The sequence below is a fragment of the Nuphar pumila genome, chromosome 3, assembly GCF_984573655.1.
Source record: "Nuphar pumila chromosome 3, dmNupPumi1.hap1.1, whole genome shotgun sequence".
In the NCBI taxonomy this organism is placed as follows: Eukaryota; Viridiplantae; Streptophyta; class Magnoliopsida; order Nymphaeales; family Nymphaeaceae; genus Nuphar; species Nuphar pumila.
In genome coordinates this window covers 122,479,381-122,504,707 of record NC_143251.1, presented here as the reverse complement: position 1 = coordinate 122,504,707, position 25,327 = coordinate 122,479,381, and the positions used below count along the sequence as shown (strand labels likewise).

The 25,327-nt window shown below is 35.6% G+C and overlaps 1 protein-coding gene across 1 annotated transcript in view; it reads left to right on the top strand.

The window, feature by feature from the left end:
• The first annotated feature begins 433 nt into the window (after positions 1–433).
• Positions 434–25,327, top strand: part of LOC149843567 (beta-galactosidase) — a 114,954-nt gene continuing 90,060 nt past the window's right edge. Inside the window, exons 1-2 of the mRNA XM_089999908.1 lie at positions 434–557; positions 3,216–3,360. Of these exons, the coding sequence (XP_089856034.1) occupies positions 469–557; positions 3,216–3,360 (234 nt within the window). The 5' untranslated portion in view covers positions 434–468. The remainder of the gene's footprint in view (positions 558–3,215; positions 3,361–25,327) is intronic.

Genomic DNA, 25,327 nt, shown 5'->3' with positions numbered 1-25,327 from the left:
TATCAAGTGTTGCATCTCGAGCCGAGTTCAAACCCTAGAAAAATCCAAATTTCACCAAATCAGAAACCGAATATATATAAATGATGTCGGATTTTGAGCTAGTCTAAGCTGATAAGCTCTGGTTGCAAATCTGGATTTGATTAAGTTGGACTCGGTAATGCCTAGATCTGAACATCTTAAAAGGGAGAATACAACTAGCTTTGTGCCCAAGTTCCACGATCGGATTGAGCTCTGACAGAGGTGGGCTAAGCGAGAAGTTGGTCCGATCCGATCCATTTGCGAGTCCGTTGGACGAGAGTAAAACGGAGGCAAGGGACACGCGCTGCTCCTTCCCGCTTTCACAAATTGTTGTAAGTTAACTTCCTCTCCTCCCTTCTCAGTCTTGTTTTGTTTCACAACGCAGAGAGAGAGAGAGAGAGAGAGAGAGAGAGAGAGAGAGAGAGAGAGAGAGAGAGAGAGAGAGAGAGAATGGGGAATCTGTTTCACAAGGAACCATCCCCGCCGGTCGTTTTGGTCCCACCATTGTTCGATTTTCCTCCCCTCGCCGCTCGAACAAGGTCTCTTTCTCTTTCTCTCTCTCTCTCTGATCCACTTTTGCATTTTTGTGTTGCATATCTGGTGAAATTAAGACCCACCCATGTAAGGATTTGTTCTGTTTTCTTCCTCTCTAAGCCAAGTCTAGTAAATGGATTTCAACTTGGGTATCTGTGAATCTTGGAAACCAAGTTGGTCTTTGAAGTTAAGCCATCTTGTTTTAAATATTTTGGATTGCGGATTGATTTGTTGGCAAAAATGAGACTTCGATTATGTGCGAAGTTGGTGACCAGCGTCCATGGCTGTTCTTTGATTCCTTCTATCCGTCTAAAGAAGTTGTTGGATTAACCATGATCGCTGGAATTAAGAGGGTTATGAAATACAATCTACCCTTTATCACATGAAGCCGTGCTGCCCTGAATTCAGAAGCATGCGATTCTGCCTATAAAAGTGAACGATTAGCTGCAGAGAAGTGAAAATAAAGGATGAAGAAAACAAACTCTTTTGGTGATCTATTGTCATATACATATATACTGCAATCAGTTTTACTGTTCCACGTTTTATCTTTGGGAATTCCCTTGTTTTATTGCAATCAACATTTGGAGTTTCCAAAATGCAAGGCATTGAAAATCGATTGCAATCCTATCACTTGGATATATCTTGCACTCCTTGACATACATTGGATTTGGAACGGATTGTTCTGGATCCTTACTGTCACATGTTGCCACCTCTTTCTCAATATGGCCTTGCAAACCATAGTAGCCAAACTCGTCCTCGGCAATTCATCGGAGATTGTCATTCTCGACAAATTGCGATTAATCAGAACAAAATTCGGTCAACCTCAGCTTGTGAACTCACCAAATCGTGATTAATTAGCAAAACATGAATTTTATATTTTATAACTATAAACACCTAAATTTTAAATAAAAATTATTTAATTGTGCTTTTAAAGTTGATGGAATTGTTAATATCGTAGGTATATGATAAAATTCTATCGAAGCTACACTATGGTCAAATACATACAACTTGTAGAATTTATGACAGCAAAAATGCATAAATTATGAAATTTAAAGTGAATACATTATCTACCTCATTCTAAAAAAATGCTAAATTTTTCTTTATTGTTGTGAAAATAATATTACCTTGTGAAAAGGTGAATATACATAGTACTTATATTTATTTTCATTTTTAATATTTATATTTTATTGACAAATTTGAAGGATTTTGATTCTGTATTATATCATAAACTAATAATTGTTTTTAATACATGCTAACCTTTTTCTTTTTAGCTTGTTGATGATCAATTAAGGAACTCTCTCTCTCTCTCTCATTAATGCTCTCGTAAAATATTCTCTCTCGCAAACTGCTATCTAAGGCACACACTCTAGTAGAAAAGATCAGCGGCAGAAAGCATCATTTTTTTAAAAGGACGCTTTAGCGGCAGTCGCGACCACTGCTAAATTCTAAAGCTCTAAATCACGCAAAAAAAAAAAAAACAGACGCATTGGGTCCGACGGCCAGCGTGTCTGATGATACCCCCTCTCCATATATATATACATATGTATGTATTCGCTACAATCATTTGTATGTACTATGTAGTTGGGATCTCATGATGCAAGTTCTTTAGCAGACTTGGAAAGAGCAACATAAGATTAATATTGTCAATTGCATATTTCACTGAAGAGAAGATAATTTGATGAACATAGGCAACCACAATATCCAATGAGGACCTTAAGCATTTAAGATCTTTTGCCTTTAATGAGAAAGTATGATCTTAATGTCATGCATCTGTCAAAGATCATCCTTATTGAATGAAATAGCTGGATGGTTGAACACTATCATAACCGAGGGTTCTTGAGTTTGAATCCAATGTGGTTATCGCCACCCTGCCTGTCAAAAAAAAAAAAGATCACTCCTATTGATGACAAAGGATCAATAAGTTGAGCAGGTGCAAAGCTTGACTCAACTTGGCATTAATCACAAGAATACTAGGTCCTTGGCCAGTGTTTGTTTGGCATCCCCAAAGAGCATGTTGAAGATAGAAACCCATCTCATATGGATGTGAATAGCAAGAGGAGATGTTGCATCCAAGTCATTATCAAGTGCTTTAAACAAAAGCCAAATTTTGTAAGATATTAAATTTCTGTCAGTAGTGATGATCGTGACATAGTTGGTATTGCACTATTAAGAATAAAAGCATCTTATTCTGCTGCCCTGTTTTGGTAAAGTAAAGGGTAGTTTTAGTCCTGATTAGCATGCAATTTGTTTTTTCAAATGCATGTGATCTCTTAATTTTCAGAGGGTACTTATTCCCAAATGTTCATTAGTATGTATACAAACACATGTACTTGAAGAGAATTAGTATCTATATAATGTTTTATCATAATCTATTGTGACTTCTTCCAATTCAATTAAGTTTGAGTTGTTTAATTGTCACTCCCAATGCTCCGAGTGAGCAATTTATAGAGTAGCATATTTAGAAATCTATTGCATTCTTTCAGACAAATTTCATCACCTTCCTGTAGGAGAATTCCTGGATCTAAACGTTTTTTTTTTTAATTTTAATTTTGTCATGGTGGAGCAGACTTTCTAATTCTCAAGTTGAACGCTAGTTCTTTGTGAAGAAAAGTTCCATAGCATGTCACAATTAATTTCTCAGTCTGAATATTGTACTCATGCAGAATGCTGGAGCCTGCATACAATTTGTTGTTTGGGAAGCTTGCTAGGAGATGTCTATTCGAAGATTACTTTGAACAGGCTAGGCATTTTACTACAAGCATATTGTTGAAGCCTATAGATGACTCTCATGTTGACTTGGTGGCAACTGTATCCTGAAACAATCTCTTGTTCTTTTATTTATGTGTAATCCAACTTTTTATGTTGTTGCCAATGTTTTTTTTTATTGGTATATGTGAATGTCACTTCATTGCCACAGATAGTTGTAAATTTGGACTAATATGATTACCAAAAAGTAATGTAATCTAGTTTTATTGCTCTCGTGCTGATCTCATCTTGTGGTATGACTATATGTAGCTTTTGACTGTTGGTGCCCACCCACAGATGCTTCTGTGATGTCTTAAATTCATTGTCCTTTTAATTACAAGATCCAACATGATTAAGGATTTGAAAAGCTGCAGGCAAGGTGTGTCCCTGAATTACAGGATCAGATAGGCCATGGATTTAAAAGGCAAGATAAGGTTGTTAGGCGAGCTATGTTGTACGCCTTTACATGTTTTGGGATGTACCCAATTTTGTATTATTCTCTTTTTCTACTTTGCGATGTGTATACAAAAAGTCTATAATGTGAAGGTGCACACTGTGAGGCTTTTGAGGAGACCTGTTCAAACCATCCATCTTACGAATAATCTTGAGATTGTCATATCTTCAAAATAAAATAGATTGCTGTAGAGGCTATTATTATGAGTGTTTGATTGTTTTCCCTTTTCACTTAAAAATACAACTGAAAAAAGCACTTTTGCATGCATTTAGTTACCACACACACACACACACACATACACACACACATATATATATATATGTATTTATGTATGTACGCATGTCTGACTATAATATGCATGCATGTATATACACACATATATGTATTTAGCAGTCATTAATATCAGTCTCGGCTATATCTTGGCAAGGCAACTTCTTGCTCTAATATAGGTTTAGTTGATAAATATTATAAAATGTCAGCCCTTAAAAAATTAAATATATATAATATAGCAGAAATAAGTAAGAAAAATAACATGTTTAGATAATAGAATACACATATAACAAAAGAAATAAGCAAAAAGCATAAAAAAAGAAGAAAAAATATATTTAAGATATAGAAAGAAGCAAAAAAGCAAAAAAGCAAAAGCAACTGATAATATCATGATATTATCGCAATAATATAACAATATATACAAAATTCTGATATTTTCAAAACATCACGATATTTGGCCTTCAATATCGTTTTATGAATTTACAGCTATATTTTTGTGGTATTTTCAAAATATGACCTATATGTGTGACTACGGTATATAGTCATGTGTATATGTATCTGTATAGTTATTTATTTATGTCTAAAATGTGATAGTGTATATCTTGGAGTTCATATGAAGCAGTTCCAGCACCTTTTTTGGTGTCAGGATGAATGGGGTTAGGCATGGTTTGCTTTGTATAGCATAGATGGCATCATCATGCTTATTAATCTCATAGATGTTTGTAAGGTGCCAAAAGGTGGGCAAGAAAGAGTTCCTATAGGCCCTCAAGCCCATCATTGACAAGGGCATATAGGGGAAGGGTTGCTCTCGGTACCAGTTTTGACCACAAAGCAAATGGAGGGCATAAGTTTGTGCTTCTAGAATGGCACCGGGAATATGACTTTTTAAATACTTTCCAATGTGAATATGAATACTTTCAGCATGTGTGTGTGTTTGCATGTGCACGGGTTCAAAACTGGTGTTGTTATTGTCCATGGTATTTAGCAGATGTTAAGTTCACAAAAATATTTTACCCTTTAAAGTTTTTGGATCCTATGTTGATGATTTATACTGAATGTCTTCACCAAGGGTATTTTTGTATTTTTATAAAAAGATTCAAGCAATACTTATCAGTAGTTATTTGGAAATGCAAATACACTTTTTTTTAATAAATGATGTACATTTTCTAAAATTATTGAAATGCCCTTAATGATGATGACCAATGAAGAAAGTTTTGGGATTTTAAAGACACACAAGAAAGGAGAGAGTGGTGTAAAGTTGTGCATATTATATACATATGTATATATATCTATATATTTATATATGTACTTATATTTATACTCTTATTTGTTGTTGTATATATATTTTTGTTTTTTTATCATTGCTAGGGCTACTAGCGTAACAATTAGGTTGGGCTGTTGCTTGTGTATATATAGGGGTTTCTCACCCCCTCTTGTAGAATGCTTGTTTTGAGCATTTTACTCCCTTAATAATATTAAATTTTCAAGTGTGTGTGTGTGTGTGTTGTCTTGTGACTCTAATTTTATGCCCTTAGTGGCTATTATTCTTATGCCCTTGGTGGCTATTGTGCTTGTGCTCTTACTAGCCTACTTGTGAGCTCTTGTGCTTTTGATCGTGACCTTGGTGCTGGTGGGTTCAACATTTGGTGACGCTTTATTACATGATATCAGAGCCATCGGCTCTTGATCCTAGAAGCTGAAGATTCAAGCATCTAAAGTGGTTTGTGTGTTCGTTATCTCTCTATCAAGTGTTTGTAGTTTGAGTGTTCGTGCCTTCTTTCTTCCTATCCACTCTCTCTACTCATTCTCTCTCTCTCTCATAATCTCTTCTATCTCCATGTCTTCATCTATGGATGACAAGGATAGTGTCACAATTGTGATTGTGAAACTCAATGACGCTAACTATGTCATATGGTTATCTATTATTAAACACTACATATGGGGAAAGGGCTTATGGAGATTGGTGGATGGTTTCGATGTGGAACCTAAACTAATTCTCACCAAACTTGACAATGGGAAGAGTGTTAAACTTCAAGGAGAATGGAATACCAAGGCCACAAAAGAATATGAAAGGAAGTGGAAATAGTGGAGGATGGGATACTCCAAGATGATGTCTTAGCTTATTAATAGTGTTGATATTCAAAAGTGTTCTAGTTTGGCAATGCTTGAGCATGCCAATGATGCTTGAAAATATCTCAACATGTACTCAAGAACATTACATATGTGTGTAATTTGCAAGATAAAATAAGGGCTATGAGACAAAGGGGTGGGAGCATTAAAGAGTACTAAAATGCTCTCATTGAGTTATGGGATGAGCTTGCATTGCTCGAGCCTGTGGCATTGCCCTTGGACATTGAATTCTGCCAAAAACAAATTGATGCAGAGTACTTTTATTAATTAATGAACGGATTGAGGCCTGAGTTTAAAGCTACTAAATCAGCTCTTCTTTATAGAGGAAAGATTTCTACCATAGTGGATACTATAGAAGAGCTTAGCATAAAAAAAAAAAGACTGAGAAAGCAAGCAATTAAGAATGATAGAGATTTGGTCTTGGCTGTGTTTAGGTCAGTGACCAACACTCGTTCTTACAAGCCACCTCACTTTAGGAGACAAAACAATGAGTATGAACGTAAGAGGAAGATCATTTGCCATCACTGCAATGAAGAGACATATTAAACCATTGTGTCCCAAGTTAAAGAAAAGAGGAGAGACAAAGATTTCCTTGGTTCGGCCACCTCAAGAAGCTAAGGACATGGGAGTGTTAAATTATATATCAGATATTGTAATCTTATATATATATATATATATATATATATATATATATATATAAAAGGTGATACATATACATATACTATATATATGTATATGTATCTATCTAATTATGTATATAAAATATATATTTCTTTATTATTAGCCATAGGGGTAGTTTAGTCATTTCACCATTATTGCGCATAATCATTTTACGAATATGCTTGTAATTTTGTTTTTTTATTTTTCTTTTCTTTCTTTTTTCATTTGACTAAGTCAACTCACCTTGGGGGGCCCACTCTTATAGATGTTGGGCCCCTCCAACGGTCACAATTATGACTGTTGGAGGGGCTCCAACGTCTATGAGTTGGACCCCTCCAAGGTCCTCCTTATTGTGTATAAATAGGGGCATATCCCCCTTTGTAATTTTAAGGCTTTGGGTCAAAGCCCACGTGTTTTTCAATAAAGCTTTTTATTCTTTTATGCCTTTGTGAGATTTAGTGAGTTGTGCTTTTGTGCATAAGTGTTCTAAGAGTGCTTATTGTGCATGTGTGCACGTGTTTCTCATCAAGAATATTAAGGTCTTGATCATAGTATCTTGTTAAAGATACTTTCACATGGTATCAGAGCTTGGTTTGAGGAAGAAAGATCATGCGTTTCTCCACATTCTTGGGTGCCTCAAAAAATGTGCCTTCAAGCTATTGGAGATTGGAGTGGATCATTTCCTTCAGTCAATATTTTAGAAGTCTTCTTTGTCAAGAAAGACTTAAAAATCTATTGAGGTACGTGTTCTTTTTTTATTTCTATCCTCTCTAATGAGCGAAAGACTCCCATTTCTCCCTCGGGTTTAAACTCAATGGTTCAAACTATCATGTTTGAGCCGGTAATATGAAAGCCCATATTAAAGGGAAGGGGCTTTGGGGGTATGTTCAAGGTTCGATATCGGAACCCGAACAAAAAATTACCATTATCAAAAAAGGAGATATAAAGATTCTTGAAGGAGAAGAAAGAGAAAGAGCTCTTGAAGATTATTCAAAGAAACATGATGAATGAAAAATGAAAACTTCAAGATCTTATCTTGGTTTTTCTCATCCGTTGAAACCAAGATCAATGCCAATACATCAAATTCAATAAAGCTTTTGAAGCTTGGCTATATCTTGAAAAAATGTATACTTCAAGAGATTTGTCACACAAATACTACCTTCAAAAGGGGGCTTTGACCTTACAACAAAATGAGATGACTATTCGGGAATACTTTGCCGAATTGTCTTCCATTTGGGACGAGCTTGCTATGCTTGAACCTAAATGAAGTGGTGAAGCTATAGAGCTTAAACATAATCAACTAGAGGAATATCGGTCTTCTCTTCTTTTACATCTCCTGCCATTGAAGATGTTATTACTAAATTGAGTGGGGAAGAAACCCGTATGGGCATTAGTAAAAGCAATCCTAGCATCCTTGCAACCTCCTCTATTCAAGAAGAAAGTGAAAGGGTGAATGCCGTGTCAAGACCAGGTAACAATGTGAGGACTTACAAACCTCATCATTTTAAGAATCAAAATCAAGGAGGAAATTGGCAAAATGGAAAGAGAGACTATAGCAAATTAAATTGCCATTTTTGTAAAGAACCGGGGCATATCAAACCAATGTGCCCAAAATGGAAGAAATTGCTTCCAATGGCCACCACCGCTCAACCAGAAGAACGACCATCCTCTTCCAATGGGTCTCTCTTTCTACAACAAATTATGAAAGCTCTTCAACCTCTTCTCAAAGGAGGAATTTTCGGAGCCGCTATGTCAACCTCTTCCCCTCCCGGTAAGACATCTTGACTCTTAGATTCCGGTGCATCATTTCATATGACCCCAAGTGCTTGTTCTCTTTCTGAATACTCTAAAAATTCTTTTTTATCTTTTGTCTCAATGGTGGATGAAACATCTCTTGAAATTAAAGGAATAAGAAATTTCGAAAAACAAAAATTTTTTATTCCAAAGATTAGATTCATACCAAAACTAAATTTGAATTTGCTTTCGGTTTTACAACTCTCGGACCATGGTTGCGATATAAAATTCTCTTCTAATAAATGTTGGATAAAGGATCGCCGGTCCGGGAGGTTGATTGGAGAAGGCTCTAGGAAAGGAGATCTCTACTATGTCGACTTTCTCCAAGTTTCTAATAATCAATTTTGTAATGTTGTTCAAAATAAAGATATTCATGTGTGGCATAAGAAACTTGAACATCCCAATATTGTTAAAATTTCATATTTGCCTTTTGTTAAACATCTTTGTAAAGGAGATTTCAATGAAAAGTTTACCCTTTTATCAAAGATCCATGTTTACAACAAAACCTTTTAAAATCGTTCATTCCAATGTATGGGGTCCGGGTCCGACTCCTGTGATATCTAAAGGAGGATTCTCATATTATGTGATTTTTGTTGATCACTACACTAGGTATTGTTGGATATACTTTCTCAAACATAAGCATGAAGTTTTTTCAACTTTTAAAACTTTTTATATGATGATCTTAAATCAATTCAATGGAAACTTAAAAATCCTTAGATCTGATTCTGGAGGAGAATACCTATCGAACGAATTCAAGAGTTATCTTGAAAGTTATGGTATTCTCCATAAAAAATCTTATCCAAAAACTCCTCAACAAAATGGATTAGCCGAACAAAAGCATAGGCATATTATTGAAACAACTTGAATTTTGCTTATTTCGCAAAACATTCCAAAAAAACTCTGGGCTGAGTCTGCCCTTCCATCGGTCTATCTCATAAATAGACTTCCATCAAAAAATTTGAACAAAATTTTCCCTTTTGAAAATTTTTACAAGAAGGAACCTGACTATAGTAGGTTAAGGGTGTTTGGATGTAAATGTTTTGTCCTTACAGATAAAAATGATAAGCTTTCCCCAAAGGCCATTCCTTGTGCCTTTCTTGGTTATTCAGAAACACAAAAGGGTTTTCAGTGTTATGATGTTAAAAATGACAAATTGTATGTTTTAAGAAATGTGATTTTTTTTTGGAAAATCTTAGTGGTTTCGAAAATCTTGTATCTCATGATGAGAATGTGGATTATTCCTTTCTATTTGAAATGTTAGCTAAAGATGATGATACAAGTGATGATGAGTTAACTCAAAATAACTCAAGCGATAATGAAACCGAGAAAACTATCACCTCTCTGCTCTCTCCTCCTCATCAACATATCAATGAGGGATCATCTAGAGAGCCCATCACCTATGTCCATAGAGATAAAAACACCTTCAGAAGCGCTCTTGAAAGATATGATGACACCAGTAGGACTGTTCCCCTAAGAGAGGAGAACCTGCGTAGGACAAAAAGACATAGGAAAACTCTCTCTAGGTTTATCTCATATGATTCATTTTCACCTAAATATAGGGTCTGTCTTAGTGCCATTCATTCTTACATAGAACCTAGAAATTTTGAGGAAGCACGAAAATGTTCTGAATAGGTAGAAGCTATGGACAATGAACTCGGTGCTCTAAGAAGAGCCAAGACTTGGGAATTTCAAGATCTTCCTAAGGGTAAGAAAACAATAAGATGTAGATGAATATTTAAGGTAAAAACTAAGAGCGATGGATCTCTTGAGAGATATAAGGCGCGATTAGTTGCAAAGGGATATAGTCAAGAATATGAGATTGACTATGAATAAACTTTTGCCACTGTAGCCCGAATGGTCAGTGTCCGATGTCTCATCACCGTTGTCTCAATCAACAAATGAAACATCTATCAAATGGATGTTAAAAATGCCTTTCTAAATGATGATTTAAATGAAGAGGTATATATGGATGCTCCACTAGGAATGAAGACTCCCAAAGGGAAAGTGCTTCGCCTTCGCAAAACACTTTATGGTTTAAAACAAGTTCCCAAGGCTTGGTATGATAGGTTTAACTTCGTAATGATAGAAAATGTTTTTCATCATGTTTCACTGACACTGCCTTGTTTGTAAGAAAAACTAATACAAGGATTATCATTCTGCTTCTATATGTGGATGATATGCTTATAACCAGAAGTGATTCTAAAGGGGTTAAAAGTATAAAATCAATTTTAAAAGATAGATTTGAAATGTCTGATTTAGGTTTTCTAACTTACTTTCTTGGTATTGAAGTAACATTCTCTCATAGAGGGTATTTTTTATCTCAAACTAAACTTGCCTCCGAGATTACAGCTATTACGGATGATGAGGTTTGTGAAACTTCTGCTATAGTGGGAGCCAAAATGAAGATTGATGATGATATTCCTCTCTCTGATCCCACTCCCTAAAGATAGCTTGTGGGATCATTGATGTATCTGAGTATTACTAGACCAAATATTTTTCATGCAGTTCATACTGCAAATCAGTTTCAACATGCACCAACATCGGTTCACATGAGTGCAATTCTGTGGGTCGTAAGATACATAAAGGGTATACTAAATAAGGGAGTATTCTTATGCTCTTCTGAACTAAAATTAATTGCTTATATTGATTCTTACTGGGGAGGTGACCCAAATAACCGTCACTCCACCACTGGTTTTTATGTGTTTTTAGAAGATTCGTTGATCTCATGGAGATGCAAGAAGCAACAAAAAGTGTTTATTCTCAACCAAAGCTGAATATCGTGTCGTGACAACTACTACCATGAAAATCTTATGGATTCATCAGCTGTTAGAAGACATGACGATCATATTAGAAGGACCCGCCAAACTATGCTCTGATAACAAGAGTGCAATTTATATTGCTAAAAATCATACTTTCCACGAGCGGACTAAGCACATTGAAATGGACTGTCACTATGTTTGTGAAACCTATCTGAAGGGAGTCATCGATCTTTTATATGTTACTTTAGAATATCAGTTGGCAGACTTCTTCACCAAAGCTTTGTGTGCTTCGCGATTCAACTTTCTCCTTGGCAAACTTTTGATTATCTTGCCCTAAGTTTAAGGGGGGTGTTAAATTATATATCAAATATTGTAATCTTATATATATATTTTATATATAAAAGGTGATACATATACATATACTATATATATATGTATCTACCTAATTATATATATAAAATATATATTTCTTTATTATTAGCCATAAGGATAGTTTAGTCATTTCACCATTCTTGCGCATAATCATTTTACGAATATGCTTGTAATTTTGCTTTTTTATTTTTCTTTTCTTTCTTTTTTCATTTGACTAAGTCAACTCACCATGGGGGGGCCCACTCTTATAGACGTTGGGCCCCTCCAACGGTCACAATTGTTACCGTTGGAGGGGCTCCAACGTCTATGAGTTGGACCCCTCCAAGGTCCTCCTTATTGTGTATAAATAGGGGCATATCCCCCTTTGTAATTTTAAGGCTTTGGGTCAAAGCCCAAGTGTTTTCAATAAAGCTTTTTATTCTTTTATGCTTTTGCGCATTTGTGAGATTTAGTGAGTTGTGCTTTTGTGCACAAGTGCTCTAAGAGTGCTTAGTGTGCACGTGTTTCTCATCAAGAATATTAAGGTCTTGATCATAGTATCTTGTTAAAGATACTTTCACAAGGAGCTATTAGAAAAACTTAAACATAAACATGCCCTTGTCATAATTGGTGGAGGTTCTTCAACCCCTTCTCAAGGGAGCATCCTCATCATCCAGAGTTGTCGTTTCTTATTTCTTCAATCTCGGTATGTCTCCTTGGCTCTTAGACTCTAGTGCTTTTTTCCATATGACCTCTAGTTGTGATATCTTAACTAAATGCCAACCAAATTTAAATGAGACATGTTTTTACCGTCGATGGCACTTTCCTTGAAATCAAAGGTGTTGGAGTTTTTGAAAAATGTATTGAAAACTAAAAAAAAAAATCCAAAAATTAGATATGTTACAAAATTAAACCTAAACCTTTTATTAGTTTCTCAAATTTCAGACCATGGATGTAATGTCTCCTTCTCATCAAATGGTTCTTGGGTGCAGGATTGTCACTTAGGAAAGCTGATTGAGGAAGGCTAAAGAGAAAAATGCCTTTACTACATGGATTTTTTGGAATTTCTCAAGAATATCTTTTGTTATATATAATGTTCAAAAATTGGTTGTAACTTTATGACATAAAAGATTAGGATATCCTAGTGCTTTAAAGTTAATCTCATTTTCTAAATTTAGAAAATTTTTGTAATGTTAACATTTTGATTATAGTGATTATATTCTTGATAAAATGCAAACTTTTCCTTTTTATGAAAGGGCTTTTGTTTCTTCTAAACCATTTAAACTTGTTCATTCAGATGTTTGGGTCCCGCACCAGTTATTATCATACTCTGTCACAGGGACTCAACAAACCGGGTGCCGCATCCACGTTGATGCGACGCAGGTGCGCGTGCGGGTGCGACACCCGGTGTAGTCAACTCGACCTTGGGTGCGTTGACCGCACCCAGGGTCATTTGTGTCTAGTTTTTTTATTAAAAAAAAATTTCTTCTGGGAGGCGCTGCCGGGGGGGGGGGGACCCCCTTTCTGCAAGGGCAAAAACTCTGAATCAGGCTTCACAACTCATCAGCTCAACCCCTTCCCTACACAAATTATATATATATATATATATATATATACCGCACCCATGTGACATAGATCATACTATGTTGTTTTTATTAATGATTTTTCTAGATACACTTGAGTATACTTTATTAAGCATAAATCCAAGGTTTTTATGTACTTTCAAAATTCTCATAACATGATAAAGAATAGGTTTAATGTAAACATTTTTATTTTTCGTACCGATGGGGGAGGGGGGGGGGAGTGAGTTTTTATCAAATAAATTCAAGGATTATCTTAACTTGTATGGCATTTTACACTAAAGATCTTGCCCACATACACCTTAACAAAATGGTCTAGCAGAAAGAAAACATAAGCATATCATAGAAACCACTAAAACCTAGCTTATTTCAAGTCATGTTCCAAAATTTTTTTGGGCGGAAGCCGCTCTAATGGTCGTTTATTTGATAAACTGTATGCTATCTTCATCTTTATAAAATGTCTCTCATATTAAAAAACTTTTCAAACTTGTACCTGACTACTCTAGGTTGAGAGTTTTTGGATATAAATGTTTTGTTTTATCCTATAAGGGTGACAAACTTTTTCCTTGTGCTATTCCATGTGTTTTCTTGGATTATGGTGAAAACAAAAAAGGGTATAGATGTTTTTATCCTCGAAACAATAAATCACATGTTTCTCAAAATATATCATTTATTGAAAATGAAAATTATTTGACTCGGAAAATCTTAAGTGACCAAATATTCTTTCTTGCTTGACTTTCTTGAAAATCATAACGATTGTTGTGATTGTGAGACTCATGATGAGTCTATTGTTGTTGATAATGTTGAACAATCTAATGTTGAAGTGGATGATCAACATGTGGAAGATCAACTTGTCACGAAATTATACGGATTCCAATGCAATCCATGATGAACTCTAGTGCGGATTTCAATACACTCCATGATGAACTCAAAGAATCAAAACATTATACATTTGGACACATGTGAATGAATAACTATTTATAATGGATATTAAAAATACAAACAGAAAATTTCATTTAATCTTCACTATAAATACACTCAACACACAAGCCTAATACTACCCATCACTCTCTTGACCCCTACACATTCACACACACCCTTATTTATAGAGGAGAAAGGGAGAAAAGAAGTAGAGGAAAGAAGAAGAGTGAAAATGAAAGGGAAAATCCTCTCTCATTAAGGAATGAGAGAGCCCTCCCAACGGCTAGAATTCTAGTCGTTGAGAGCAAGTCAAACTAGCTTTGAGTTGACTCCCAACATATACGCTATGTAACAGGGATTCAGCTAGCAGGGTGCCGCACCCGCGTCGACGCGACTCGACGCGGGTGTGGGTGCGGCACCGGGTGCGGTCAACCCGACCCTGGGTGCGTTGACCGCACCCAGGGTCATTTCGGTCTTTTTTTTTGGATTAAAAAAAAAGAATTGCCCTATGAAATGGACTGCGGAATTTAAAAAAATTTCTTGGACCCGCGCCGGGGGGAACCCCCGACCCCCCTTATATATATATTTTACATTTTTGCCCCTGCCGCACCCCCGCCCCAGGGTTTTTTGGAAGTGCCGAATCCCCGCATCCGTGTCAGTTTTTTTTTACATTTTTGCCCCTGCCTCGCTCTCCCCCTCCCTGCCTCTATAACTTTTCGGCAGCCCTGTCTCTCTCAATTTCTTGACCGGCAGGGGGCAGAGCCCCCTGCCTCGGCAATTTTCGACAGACAGGGGGGATCCACCCCCTGTCTCTTTCGATTCATCGACTGACCCCTGCCTCTGTGTTTTTCGACATGCAAACAAAGGGCTCCGACCCCTGCCTCCTGGTCTTCCAACATGCAGGGGGCAGGGCCCTTGCCTCTGCATAGTCCATCAGGCAGGCTCCGCCCCCTGCCACTTTCTTGAATTCTTCCGGTAGGGGCAGAGCCCCTGCCACTACCTGGTTTTCACAGCAGGGGCCGAGTCCGTGCCATTTACTTAAATTTTCTGGTAGGGGTTGAGCCCCTACCACCACTCGGTTTTTTGGCAGGGGCCGACCCCCTGCCACTCTTTAGTTTTCCCAGCAGGGGTCTAGTCCCTGCCACTTTTTCTTTTTCCAGCAGGGGCTCAGCCCCTGCCACTCGTTCGACTTTTCCGGCATGGGCTGAGCCCCTGCCTCCTTATGGTTGCCAGCAGAGTGGCGGGAGGGGCTGCACCCCTGTCCCTTCGCTATCTGTTGATGGGCAGGCAGGGGTTGTACCCCTGCCCATTTCTGTTCTTTATTATGGCTATAGCATACTAAGTGTTCACACTTTGCAGTTTGCGTGTCGGATCCCGCTCGTGCCTTGCGGCTCGAGTCCTATATCACCTACACTCGCAGGCATACGCGATGACGCAACCTCCCGAGGTAGGGGAAAGTTGCACGAAGACTTTGGATGAATTAAATAAAGTATTAGGATTCTGAGATAGAATAATTGATATTACATGCATGCGTACATGTAGATAAATATGACTTGTTAGTGCCTGGCTTGTACTTGCTTGTCCTTATGCTTCTGAAATTTACATGATTTCTTGTATTCTACATGCATAGGCTTATTCTATAGTAAATTCCTATTACTGCTTTCCTGAACTTGCTTTCTGTTGTCGTCGCACCGTAGGTGCTTAGTTTTGTCCGTTCATGTTTGTTCTTGATGCCGCCCTCAGACAAGCCTCACAGGGTGTGCAGGTGCACATACAACATTTTGCACATTTCAAAAAGGTGTGAAGTTGTGTACATGCACTGTAGTGTCAAGAAGAGGGTCTTCCTTATGCAAGGTCCGACTTCTTGAGCACGAAAGCCTGCTTATAAAGCTAGTGTTCTCTCTGTGCGTTGCTAGATGCAACTATCTGCACCTCGAGTCAGGTACTCGAAAGAAGTGCTTGGATCCACGGTAATCTCAAGACATGTGTTCTTGTTTCATAGGACTAAGCATGCCAACTACATTCACTTATGCTATATCATATGAAACTCAGTGTTGGGTTATCCTTCGAGAAACCCATGACCTACTATCGTAGTCGGACCTTTAGACAAGTACGGTATGTGTACTACGATGGGTAAGATGAGAGGGCGTTGAGCACCTCGAGATGGACATGATCATTCTGTTGAAACAAATGAAAATATGATGTTCGCCTCCATAGGCGAGATGCTTAAGAGCAATGCATGTGAAATTTAAACCAAATGAAGTGCAACATATTAAATGTTACCTTTCATCGTAGTCGTATATTTAGATAGGTATAACCGTACTTTTAGACAAGTACATCACGCTGGTGTTACGATGTTTTGATGAAGAGGTTGCGACAACCTCAAAGCGTGCATAGACCATAAAGCCGAGATCACATAAATGGTGATAATTCGCCTTTACAGGCAGGATGCTCGAGTGAGTGTAGTAGACCAGAGCATGTAAAATGGGGCGGCGGTTAAGAAACTCTCGTCGTGCCCATTCGACTTTTGCGGTTCATCAACGGAGAGGATGGATGGTACAAAGACTTTGATGGATAGGTTTTTAGCAACCACCCCACGAGCAAAAGACTCGGCTTTCCCAGTCATCGGAGTTAGGGAAAAATGGACTACCATAAATTATCCTAAGTGGCAGCTTCCTGATACTTCTGCAGAAGTTGGATGCATCCATGGGCCACGAATGCCTTTGGGGACTTACTCTCTTGGCCACTGACTGTCCCCTTAGGAGCGGACTCAGTCAACCATCCGAGTTAATGAAAATACTTGGCATAATAAACCCCTAGATCGGTCTCAGTTGTTTATACGTTTCGTGTCTGTGCATACCCACAGGCTAGTTAATATAAGAAATTAAGAATATTTTGTTCACAATAGTTGTAGATTAATGAGATTCATACTGCTCACGATGTTGCTTATATCTTGTAATGAATATCTCTTTCAGTGGAGTAGTTTTGTGCATATGTTGCTCATGCTAGAATGCTAGAATAGATTTACCTTCACACATTTCAATTACGCATGTTAAATACTGTTTTTAATTAAATAAATTGCTTATCTCATGAATGCCCTACTTTACTTATTCTACACTGTTTATTTGTGCACCTGCCAGTTTGTTATGAAACTGACCATTTCATGGGCAGGTGACGAGTAGGACCTTACAGACGGCCGATGACATGATGCAACTTGGCTTGAAATTACCTTCTTTCTGTTGATGTCTTGGCTCTGTGTTTTGTTTTTTTTTTTAGATTTTTGGATTGTAGAAAAATGCTTATTTTTGTAATAAACTGCAAATTCTATTAATAATCTATGGTTTTGTTACTCACTTCCCTTGAGTAGTTGTTTTATGGGTGATGATTATTTTAAAGCTAACGTGCCCAAAATTTGTCAACTTGTTTTTCTTTCTAAATTGCTTTCGCTGGCGATTTTAAAAGTCAAAATCCTAGATTTTGAAAGGTTTTTCATCAATGTTTTCGAAATCACAAGTTAAAATTTTGAGGCGTTACACTTAATACTTGAAAAAGATTTTTAAAAAACTGGGTAAGAACCGAAGTTGTCATACGAGACCCTCTCGAAATCCAACAATAAGAAATTTAACATAGATTAAATCAAACATAAGTTTAAGAAGGTTCTACAACCAACACTCGTACATAACAACTTACAATTTAAGCAGTTTAAGTAAGCAATCAACAATTTCATACTAAATTAAACATTTAGGGATGCATAAAATCAATGCAACATGCATGAATTAATTTTTACGTTAAATTACCAGAATTGTTTTTGCATACATGTTCCTGTTTAATGCACATAATTTTAATTTTCACTTTCTTACAAGCCTGCAGATACTAAAAATCTGGCAAAGTTTCTGAGGTTCAAGGCAGTTCTCGGTTGTAGCTTAACACACAATTTGTATTTCACTTATTGAGTTTTACACTTGTTCCTCGACCAATATCAGGAATCCATAACATCAATCAGAACATTTGGAATCCTCACCTAATACTCGAACATCAAGAAAATTCGTATTCATTGATGCTACTTTCTTGGTATACCAATAACTACAATTGAGTCAACAACACTGCCCCCAGGCAAAGTGGCTGAAAATTTCCTACAACCGTGGCCAGGAACACGAACCAAACATCAGGTTCTTAGGGAACAACAAATGCACACAGTGTTTAGTATCCTTACGCCCCCCATGACTGCTATCCAAGGTCCTACCATTTTCAGAGGGACACCGGGAAAGAAAATTATTACACTATTTGGTCTCTTTTACCATTCTTAATCAATTCAGTATTTTTATACAAGAAAAATTATGCAGATCACCATGCAATAACAATTTCGGGCCCTTGTCCTATCACATCAACAATGTAATATTTTAAAACAAATTTTTTCAATAAATCTTTGCAATGCAAAGTACAATTTAATATTTCATGAGCAACACATGCTCATGACCTCAAAAGGCCTATCAATGGTTCTTACATTACCACAATAAGATACATTGCAAAAATTTTAGTGAACATGAAGCACACATAGATAATCAAATTTTCATGTTCATAACACAACTCATTGTATAATCATGACAATTTGATGAATGCATATTGAACCATGTATAACAGTCTTACCGTATTGATAGAGAAGTCAAAACATTTAAAAATCCTCGGATTGATTAACTGTTCGTAACAAAACTTTTTTCTTTTAAAAAATGCAGACATATATATATATACATATATATGCTGTAAAGACAATCCAAATCGTATATATATATCCTGCGAACACTGTCAAGATTGCAGACCGATATATATGCTGTAAACACAATCAAGATCGCAAACACGCACACACACACACACACACACACTGCGAACACAGTCAAGGTCACCGACAGATATAAACATAGTCAAGATCGCAGATAGATATATATATATATCTATGCGGCGAGCTTTGCTCAAGAACGCAGAAAATTGCACGCTTATGCATGTTCCATAACACTGAAAAACACAAGCATGTACATGATCAAGAATGCAGAAAATCACAGGTTTATGCATGTTCAATAATGCTGAAAAACACATGCATGTACGTGATCAAGAACACAAAAAATCACAGGATTATGCATGCAGAAAATCACAGGCTTATGAATGTTCAATAACGTTGAGAAACACAGGCATGTACATGATAAAAAATGCAGAAAATCATAGGCTTATATATGAAGAAAATCGCAGGCTTATGCATGTTCAATAATGCTGAAAAACATAGGCATGTACATGGTCATGAACGCAGAAAATCGCAGGCTTATGCATGTTCCAGATTACAGAAAATCGCTGAAATATATATATATTCAAGAACACAGGAAACACAGGTTTACACACACACACATATGTTAGAAAATGACTTTGAATATTTTAGGTTCGATAATGAACCCATACACATGCACATTAAGTGCGAATATACCCACTTAAGGGAACAACACAAGCACATCAAGTGCTAATACATAAACCCATAAAAGGGATAAATATGACTTAAAGTCATAAGTTGAATATTATTGAAGAAATAGAAAGAAGAGGGTAAAAACCCTATACAATGGAGCATAAGCTCCTCCAAAGAGTAAGGAAATACAAGGGGGAGACCCCTATTTATAACACAAGAGAGGAGCCACAAAGGGTGACCGTTGGGGGCTCCCCAACGACTCTTTGGGGAGCCTCCCTAGGTGGCGCAAACCCCAAAAAAGGAGAAAAATAAAAAAAGAAAAAATAAAATAAAATTACAAACATATTCCGAATGGAATATGCGTAAAATTGTGAAATGTCTAAACTACCCCTATGCCTATAAATAGAGAAATATATATTTTATATATATAATTAGGATAATACATATGCATATATACAATATATGAATATGTATTATCCTTTATATATATAAAATATATATAATATTACAAAGGTTGAATGATACATTTTAACACCCCCCCTCAAACTTTGCGTGGGGGAACGAAAAGATTGAAGAAAGCAAGAGGAAGAATCTCAAGGCTTCAAGAGCCTTCAGTCCGAATGCCATTGAAAATGCAAATGTCTTCCTCCAACGTCTTTAACGATGAGCACCTTCCATGATCTATCCAAGGTACTTCCTTTTCCACTTATCTTCAAGATCCTGTGGAACAATAACAAAGAATAAGTAAAAAATATCTTTGCACTTTACTCAAATGGAACATTCCTAACAAGGTGCAAAATTATATTTATGCAAGATCCCATGATAAAATAATTACTTTAGCATGAGGAAAATTTAGAAAAATCAAGATTTCAAAATCATATATCATGTTAAATGGTGAGCGGAAGCAAATTATGCGGAAATGAATTGCAAGAATGCATAATGCATTCATAAGGTCCATCATTGGACAAACATAACCCCATAATGAGGAATAACACAATGGTCCCCTAAGGAACACCACAGTAAGCCTACGAAGAGGCATAAGTTACATATGCTTTATTGAATAAGATCCTAAAAGGCATAAAGAGCATATGCATATATTATCATGAAATGAATTAATACTTAAAGGAATCATTAATGAACATGCTTCAAACCTGTAATGAAGTGCCAAACAAGAGAAACGAAGTCTCCTAGCATACTTTAGACAAAATAAACACAAGAGTTCACAAGGTTTTAAATCCATTTACGAGGCAAAACGAAGAGTGTTATTTGAGTAGAGAATCTTACCCATTTAGGAAAATCTCACTCAATTGACAAAAAACACATTTTGCATACAAAAGTGGCCAAAAAACCATAAGCACTTAATATATAGATTAAATGCCATAAAATCAACTTGATTTTAAAATATGCATATCAAAAATATGATTCACTTGAATATCTTAAAACACAAGTCATGAATGAAATTTTGCAAATTTCAACAATAGTTCATCCATTACAAACAACTACCTCATTAGTCCTCCAAAACCCATAAATCAAGTGTATAAGCTACTAGATCAAGAATATAAATATAATGCCATTAAAAGCCAAAGACACACACAAAGGTGTGCAAAAGAATCTCTTGTCTACATATAATAATACTTAAAATGAGTGCATCTACGACTAGAACAAGAGAATACACGTCAACATGGACCAAAAACATCTCTTGTCTACGTAAAAATACAATAAAAACCAAGTATGTTCAGCTACTAGAACAAGAGTATCAAGCCAACCATGGGCTAAAACACAATACATCTCTTGTCTACATAAGATGACACTTGAAATGAGTGAAATAAGCCAACCATGGGCATACATCTCAGCGACTAGAACAAGGACACAAACGCCAACATTGACTAAAATCACACACCATGGTGTGAATCAACGTGCCTTATCTACATAAAATAACACTCAAGACAAGTGTATTCAACTACTAAACCAAAAGAGCAAAAGCCAACAAAGGGCTACCAACACACGAAGGTGTAATAAAATTCTTGTCTACATATGATGACACTTAGATAAGGGGCATAAAAGGAGAAGACTTTTGAGGCAATAAAACTTGTAATGACAAACATATAAATAAAACCTTGAAACAATATTCTTCAAAAAAAGAATACCCATAACAATATCATTTTGAAATAAAATGTGTGAATATACCATGTGAAAGTATCTTCAACAAGATACTTTAGTCGATAACGCAATAACCTTGAGAATAAATGTGTGAACATACACACCCAAGAACACTTGTGCACAACAAGCACAACACACGGAATCACAAATATGCAAATGCACTCATAAGATTCATAAACAACTAAAAAGGTTGGGCTATAATCCCAAAAAATTGATTTTAATATACCTTAAAACATTTAAGGTTTTAAACATCATATATCCATCACATTTATATATAAATAAGAGCATCCATAAGATCAATGACCAACATTAAACTAGTGACACACTCATATACCAAATCATTCTAGAGTCCCAAGGTGCCCATAACTCACCTCAACCACCATCTATAATATGGTAAGTGCACAAACTAAAATGACATAACAATGAGTGACACACTCATAATTAGAGATCATATACCAAATCATTCTAGAGTCCTAAGGTGCCCATAACTCACCTCAATCACCATCTATAATATGGCAAGTGGACAATCTAGAATGATATAACACGAGGTGCCCATAACTCACCTCAACAAACATCTCTAATAAAACAATAATAAAGCCAAAACAATGATGCATTAAAAAAACATGTGATGGACAAATATAAATGCCACAGAAAGGCAATAAGCACTTTAGGAATTATTTTTCAAAGAAAAGAGGACCGATTAAAAATTGAATCAAAGGTCCAATATAATCAATCACAATAATATGTTTTATAACAACAATTTTGCATAAACACGAATTATGCTTAATCTTCAAACGAAGTCATTTATACAAAAAAAAACTTATTATGCAACTGACACAATTATGAAATATTAAACATTATGCGTAAGAATCCATTTGGAATAATCAAAAAGTCAAAAACAAGCCTCAACTATGATAGATATAAAGTGCAATTAAATGCATACCAAATGATAATAGATGCACTTTTATGCAATGCAAGATTTTTAAATGACAATAATCTTGAATGAGCAAATAACAAACTTAGGCCAATATAGGCATTCATAAAGATGGTGAAGTTTGAAAATCTTATGAAATCCACTATTGTAACTTAAAAAATGATGCTCACAACCAATCTCAAAAGATCCACAAAGGGTTACAAGTATTAATGAATCTTTGAAGGATATTATTCAAGGGAAAAGATACTCACAAACAATCTTCTCACAACAACCATGAGATCTTCATAAAAGAGCATATACTCACAAGAAGATTATAAGGACCAAAAGGCTCCTTAAAGAGAGCCCAAAACACACAAAATTCCCAAAGAAGGGGGAAACTCCACTAAAGTGAGAGAAATCCCAACAAAGAAGAATAATAGATTTGTTAAAAAACCTTATGATAAAGTAAGATTGTACTATGGCATAAATCTATAAAATTAAACATTTATTGAGGAAAAATTCAAAAAGCTCTTAAGTTTTATCAAAAAACATAATTTAATTCAACCAGAATTATATATATATAAAAAAAACTTTCTTAATTAAATGTTGCTCATATAAAAAGGACACATTAGGTAAGTGAATCAAAACTTATTAAGGAATTTTTCATATATGCCAAGCATTTTTCAAAAAACTACATCTCACAAACATTTTAACCTTAACATACCTTTCTTTAAAGACTTACCATATATAAAAGGTATTCTTATAAACAAAGATAGGTTTAAAATATAAATTCAAGGCTCCAATGGTCATAAATCTTTACCAACCCATTAAGTTTTGAGCAATCATATATCTAATTTTTCTCTAAACAAGTTATCATTTTAAAATTTTTCAAAGAAGAACATACGAAAAAGTATGTATATGAAAAAGATTCAATAGAGTATCAAGTAACTCAAATTTTTATAAAAAGACATAATGACAAAGAGTACACATAAAAAAAAACATATTAAATTCTTCATACAATACTTAAAGAAATAGAATGCATACCGAATAACTTTTAGAAAAGAGAGAGAAATGAATACTTCACCATTTTTCTTTAAAACTTTCTTGAATACCACACTTCCCGATGCACCAAAGAGCAATTCGATCTCAACCTTGCTCTGATACCATGTTAGAAAATGACTTTGAATATTTTAGGTTCGATAATGAACCCATACACATGCACATTAAGTGCGAATATACCGACTTAAGGGAACAACACAAGCACATCAAGTGCTAATACATAAACCCATAAAAGGGATAAATATGACTTAAAGTCATAAGTTGAATATTATTGAAGAAATAGAAAGAAGAGGGTAAAAACCCTATACAATGGAGCATAAGCTCCTCCAAGGAGTAAGGAAATACAAGGGGGAGACCCCTATTTATAACACAAGTGAGGAGCCACAAAGGGGGCTCCGAAAGGAGTCGTTGGGAGCCCCCAACGGTCACATTTGTGACCGTTGGGGGCTCCCCAACGACTCTTTGGGGAGCCTCCCTAGGTGGCGCAAACCCAAAAAAAGGAGAAAAATAAAAAAATAAAAAATAAAATTAAATTACAAACATATTCCGAATGGAATATGCGTAAAATTGTGAAATGTCTAAACTACCCCTATGCCTATAAATAGAGAAATATATATTTTATATATATAATTAGGATAATACATATGCATATATACAATATATGAATATGTATTATCCTTTATATATATAAAATATATATAATATTACAAAGGTTGAATGATACATTTTAACAACACACACACATATATATATATATATACACCTGCTGCATTTTCTGATCAAGAACAGAAAAATGCAGATTCGAATTCTCTTAACCCCATGCTATTCGGTTCATACTAAAATCCTCATTCTATCGGAAAAAGAGAAGAACCCGCACCTTCGCTTGTGGATTCACAAAAAAAGAAGGTGATGTCTCTCTCTCTCTCTCTCCCTTTTTCAGCTCAGCCCTCTCTCTCTTTTTTCTTTTTTTTCTGTATTCAGCCCTCTCTTCTCTCTCAAAATCAGTATAGAGAGAAAGGGTATGATATGGTTATTTATAGCAGATAGGGACTCCCATAAGGGGGGACGTCCCCTATGTTTCTAGAATTAGATAGAGTTCTATGAAAATAGAAACTCCTCTAATCTAAATTCTTTAAATATATATATATCTTATCTTTATTATGTAGCTTTAAATTTGTTATTTATTTTAAGCACTTATTTATCCACACCCATATGGATCATGGATCTCAACAATGAATCCAAGATCCATATATGTGTCCCAACTCAACGTCAGCCACTATATACATATTATATATATTTATCGATTTCAATGATAAAAATACATTCATTTAATAAAATTTACATTTGTTAAATTTTAAAATTAAGGAAAATTTGTGAGATATTACAAATGATGTATACAATATTTGAATTATGCTGTTTCAACTCCTTCAGTAATGATGTAACTGCATTAGTTAGATAGAATTTGATTACTATTGCATTTTGTTAATAACAATTTAACATGTGTGAGTATGGAAACTTTTCAATCCATTGCAA